Source organism: Vigna unguiculata, chromosome 11 (assembly GCF_037176805.1).
Source record: "Vigna unguiculata cultivar grain cowpea cultivar isolate G323 ecotype 2 chromosome 11, ASM3717680v1, whole genome shotgun sequence".
Taxonomy (NCBI): Eukaryota; Viridiplantae; Streptophyta; class Magnoliopsida; order Fabales; family Fabaceae; genus Vigna; species Vigna unguiculata.
Genome location: NC_140802.1, coordinates 10,885,384 through 10,891,083, shown reverse-complemented (window position 1 = coordinate 10,891,083; position 5,700 = coordinate 10,885,384). Strand labels below are relative to the sequence as shown.

The 5,700-nt window shown below is 30.6% G+C and overlaps 1 protein-coding gene across 2 annotated transcripts; it reads right to left on the bottom strand.

Annotated features, from left to right (window-relative positions):
- Positions 1–4,412, bottom strand: LOC114170005 (SUMO-activating enzyme subunit 1A-like). 2 transcript variants are annotated; one of them, XM_028055461.2, is made up of 11 exons: positions 4,178–4,412; positions 3,703–3,818; positions 3,462–3,513; positions 3,088–3,283; positions 2,894–2,973; positions 2,651–2,767; positions 1,720–1,770; positions 1,047–1,113; positions 650–753; positions 467–571; positions 1–392 (listed from the first exon to the last, which is right to left on the bottom strand). In XM_028055461.2, the coding sequence occupies exons 2-11, from the start codon at positions 3,789–3,791 to the stop codon at positions 288–290; spliced, it is 966 nt and encodes a 321-aa protein (XP_027911262.1). In that variant the 5' UTR covers positions 3,792–3,818; positions 4,178–4,412; the 3' UTR covers positions 1–287. The 2 variants fall into 2 exon arrangements, with proteins under 2 accessions (XP_027911262.1, XP_085525595.1); XM_085669469.1 differs by having other exon boundaries at positions 4,211–4,412.
- Positions 4,413–5,700: the final 1,288 nt, after the last annotated feature.

Here is a 5,700-nt window from a genome sequence, read left to right as displayed (position 1 = left end):
TAAGGAAAATAAGGCTTCATAACTTCAAAAGCCATTCGATGATGAAATACAATCCACGGTCCAAAGTGCTTACATACATTTGAGTGACTAGTTTCTTCATAATTAGAAGATCCTAACTGTAACTGTCATTAGTCTAGATAAATAATTACCAACTAAGAAACTAATACGAGCAGTTAATAAGAAGGGTCAGTTTCTTTTCAGAGATCTTAGAATTTTACTAGTTTTTCTGTGCTGTTTTGACAAAACCTTACATCCCAGATTTAGATTACCGAAAATTCAGCCATTAATCAATTCGCAGATATGTCTTCTATAATGCCCTTCCCATCGAAAACATCAAAAAAGAAAAAATTCTTTAGCGGATCTCCTTTTCCAGAAATTGCTTTGATAACCTCCTGAGACGTTAAAGTCAACCTCGTCAGTTAAATATCACAAACATTTTTGCAACGCAATGAAAACTAGTTAGTACCTGTCCAAGAATTCCCCCCATAAGAGCACAAACAGGAGGAAATTCTGTTGCATTTGTCACCAATCTTTCTAAAAGAGTGTCAGGCACATGAGATTCGTTGAGAGACTGTCAACACAAACATAAATATCAGATATAAAGAGGATTTTGTAATACCAGCAAAATAACAAATTTCAGGAAGCATACTTGTGCGGTGCATAGGTCCTTTTTCAGCTTGAGAACAGCAGAAAGATCTGCAATTGAAACTTCCCCAGCACTACGTCCTTCGGCCTCTTCAAACTTTTCAATTACTGCAATGGACAACAAAACGTTACTAACTGCAAATTTGTCTACAGACCAGACTGATCATAAAATTCAAAGGAAGAGAATAAAAATAGATATGTATTAATTGTTTACTTCAGAATGAAAACAAACTTGTTTCACACACAAGAAGCAAGCTTTCACTCCACGTCTTTCACTATATCTTCTTTGTTAACACAGTCTAAGGACCCAATCAACAGTAAAGTTTTCAATTTCCAATTGATTAGAATCACTTCGTTTTCTTGTGTTTTACTTACAAACAGAGCAGTACAGTTTACCATACCTCTCATTGCAAAGTACAGCTTTGACATTCTCTTGGGAAGTGACCTCCAAGGTACTGACAATGCATCCTGCAGGAAAAAAGAAATAGCCACACTCACGAAAATAGCTCTCAAATACAAAAGGATGGTCACTCCAGTAAACTATTAAAGACATAGACAACCAAGACAAAATCACAAGCACAATAACACTAATCCCACATCTGCCATTTCAGATTGTTTTACAGGCCCACTTTTATTTTACAAAATCAACACAACTCTGAAATTTTAATTCCAGCAAAGAAATCATGTGGGAAGCATGGCAGAACTAAAGTACATGATAGAAAAGAGGATACTTCTCTTTCCTGATTTCTAAATTATGATACTAGGATCGCTGAATTTAAAAGTATTATGCATTTGAAGTCATACCATGGGGGTACCTGATGCAAATTAATAGTATGGCCTCCTATAATGATTACCAGTTGCATCAACTACCCTTCAGGTCAAAATAAACATGTTATTTCAACTGTTATTTTTATTTCTTTATGCAGATGATAAAATAGATAAATGTAGGTATAAGTTTTGAAGGTCTTAGGAATTGCAACACATACTATTTTGGGAAACATTAAAGGATTTCTTCTCATATTGAAAAGAAATACAAAGTAGTATTGCAACTATAACGAATTAAGACTGGCATACCTCAAAAGAAGGATATTTCAAATCGCATTCAACGGTTTCATCCTGTTTTTTCTGCCAAATAAGAATAGAGTGTTAAAAAGAAAATAGATGCAGCTTTAGAAAGCACTCCGGGATCATCTAATGCTTACAATTTACTACTTGCATTCACAAACAATTTATTTCTTGTCACAAAACATAAGCAAGGTTGTTAAACTCAACAGCCTATGTAAACTTGGAAAGATCCATAAAGTTGAACTGAAAACTCGTAAGAGTTACTAAGAACAGATGACAAAGAGCACCTACAACAACAAAAGCAGGGACAGAAACTCTTCTCTTACGCCCTGCGATCACAATGCCTGATTGACATCAATGCTGCCAAACATCACCAAAAACCATAATTTTGGGAAAAAGGTTTTTACCACAACAAGGTCCCAGGATTGTGCAAGTTCAATTGAGCTTGCTAAAAACATGTTTGCAACCAAGCTAATCAGCTGCATCTTCGTGGAGACGTAAACCCGTCCCAAGTCTACGGGTTAACACAAAAGTTTAATAACCATGAGCATAACAAAAAAACAAAAATGATTTTGAAAAGTCTTAATGAGTCTAATTATCAAATAGTAAGACATACAATCCACAATCACGGGCAGCAATGTGAATATAAGAATTTAAGTGTCATATATCCCAACTCACGCGTTCACTAATTTTTCTGTTTTTATGAACTTGTACTTATGCTTCCCTTGTAGCTTCTACCACTAATAGCAAGAAAAAAAAAATCATACCAAAAATGACGACCTTTTATTCATTGTAATCACAAATATAGTACAAATTGAGTTCTTTACAAACCATCGTCATATAAAAATCACACAAATTGACTCGACACAATCAAAGAAAAAATATCTAGTCGTGAAATCCAATAATTGTGACAAATTAGTTTCAGTGAAGTGAAGCGTACCTTTGAATATTTATAATCCTGCAAATCAACGAAAACTTCACCACAAGAATCCCTACAGTCAACAGCATAAAATGCTACACGTTTTGATAGCTTTCTGCATTTGTCATTAGCCAGTTTCTACAAACAAAGAAAAAAAGGCAAACAAGAATGTTAAAAGACACTTTACAGTATCGGAAATGTGTAAAGTTATTTTGTGTACAGCAACTATGTACAGCATCGGAAGTAAAAAATATTCCAAACTACTTTGGCTGAAAGTGAGCAACAACTGACGACCACAACATCGAGCTTGCTGAAGAATTCAACACCAAAGCTTGACAAATCCCCTGAAGCCAAGATGAACAACATAAAAGTACAAACACAACATAATGTCAAAAGCCACAAGAAAACAATGCAGAAGCAGAAACCAAACTAAGAAGGGACGGGTTTGAAACAAAAACCTTTCTCAACTGAAACACGAACCATAGGATTGAAATCTTTAAGAGAATTACAACAAAGCTCGGCAAGGGTCTTTCCACCATACACATCCTCAACAGGAGGGATGAGAAAATTTGAGGAAAGTGCCTCCTCAGTAGCAACCCGATCATCTACTAAAGTCAGACTACCTACTCCAGCAAGAACAATATTCTTGCAAAACTGACCAACAAAAGTAAACTCAAACACCACACAATATGACAAAAACATGAGAAGGATACAAAAGAAAGTGCAACAAGAAGAACCGGTAACCAAACCCAACATCCTATTTTAGTCATTTTTATGTTTTGTGTGTCAAAGTCAAATTAGAGAAACAAAAAATATAAAGTGGTGGATTTACCTCAGCTACAGTTCCTTTCATTCCATAGACCAAGACATGAGCTTTGCTTAATCTAGGTAAACCAGAATAACAAACAGAAACTATAATTAAAATGCTGCATGGAGAATTTATTTAAATTTTTAAATTAGATACGATGAAAAATAAAAATAGCAGAATGTAATTAGGTTATGAGAACAAAGTAACAGAATAAACCGAGCATAAAACAATTAAGAATTTCAAAAGTAAAAGAAGAAGAAGGAACCTTCTTTGAGCATCGGCTCCCCAAACCCTGATTTGTCGATCATACAAAGCAGTCTCCTGCGCCGTCAACTCCTCGCCGTCGCCCTCCATTCATCAATTATCGCTAACAGCCAAAATCTGTATCCATCAACAATAGTACAAAATCAAATTTTAAGCATTTCATCCAAGGTTATCGAACTCGCGGGTTGACTCGTAAACCCGTACGAGTCTGCGAGTCATGACACTGTTGACGAGTTAACTCACATATAAATTCGTTATTTTTCAAACTCGGAGTTAATTCGCTGACTCGTACCAGACTCGCGAGTTTGAGACCGAGTTACCGAATTCGAAAAACGGCATGAAATGACAGAAAAACATGTCGTTGGCATTCAGATTTTAAGTCCAAATTAAAACCCCAACGACCCAAATCGAAAATCCAATTGTAAGCAGAGATCGAAGCCCAAATCCCAAATGGAAAATCCTAATCGAACGTTGACCTATTTCGTGATCTCGAGTTTGATCTTCATCACCTTCGACGCCGTAGCTCCGCTCGTCGACGTCGCAGTTCCGGTCGCTTCGCGTCGCAGCTCCGTCGGGTCTCTGGTTCAGCGGCGTCACTGTTCCCTTCTTTTCTTTTCCCTCTTTCTTGTTCCCTCGTGCGTACGTATTCCCTTCTTCTCTTTCTCCTTTTACTGAACATTATATCTTGCTTTTATTTTTCCATTTCATTTTTTTTTTCTGACTTTCGTTTGCTGCTGTTACGCGTATATATATATATATATATATATATATATATATACACTAGACTTAGTGCAAACGCACGGGTCTTTTTTTGAAGTTAAATTAAAAAAGTTAATATTATTATTATGATTATTATATTTAAATAAATATTTTTATACAATTATATTGGAGTGCTATAATTATATATATAATATTTAAATAATAAATTAGATAATATGATAAATATAAAATAATAATTTTTTTTACTTTTTTAATAACATATTAATTAAAAACAATTATCAATAATAATACTGTTATTACTCATTATCAATACAATTATTTTAATATTAATTTTTTTAAGTAATGATATATATATATATATATATATATATATATATATATATATATAATACTGTTAATAATATCAAACTATAATTATCAATAATATTATTAATATTCATAATAATAATAATAATTCTGTTAATATTACTAATAATACTATTAAATTTAATAATAATAATTAATAATAATAATATTATTATTATTATTATTAAAATTTTATATTTTAATTTTTTTTATATTCATAACAATTTGAAAGAATATTATTATTATTCTTTACCACTTGATTTTCAATTTCTATGCAATACTCATTTTATTATATATATATATATATATATATATATATATATATATATATATATATAAATGTTTTTTAGACTTAACTTTATAAACTAAAATTTTAAATATTTTATAATAATTTTCTTACAATACTTTTAGAAATTAGTCATAAAATAATTAAATTTTATTTGAATATTTTATAACTAAGTTAGATATTTTAATTATATAAAAAAAATATTTTGACTTTTTTACTGAAAATTTATCCGGTAATTTATCCGGTAATATTATATGTAAAAATATTTAATATTTGTATTTTGTATAATATATATATATATATATATATATATATATATATATATATATAATTTGGTAAATCAAAATAATTTCATAAAATTTATTTATTCATTCTAAAATATCATTGAAAAAATTAGATAAATTAGTTCATAGGAATTAAAAATAATATAATAAAAAAATAAAATATATATCAATATCATTTTAAATCATTTCTTCATTCCCTTGATTAAATAGAAAATACTTTGTATATAAGAATTATGTATATTTCATTCTTATATTATTTTATTAAAACCTAATAATTTTAATTATGTAATAAAATTCATATTTATACATTATATTACAATAAACCTATAATTTTTTAATTTTTAGTTTTTAATTTCTATTAAAA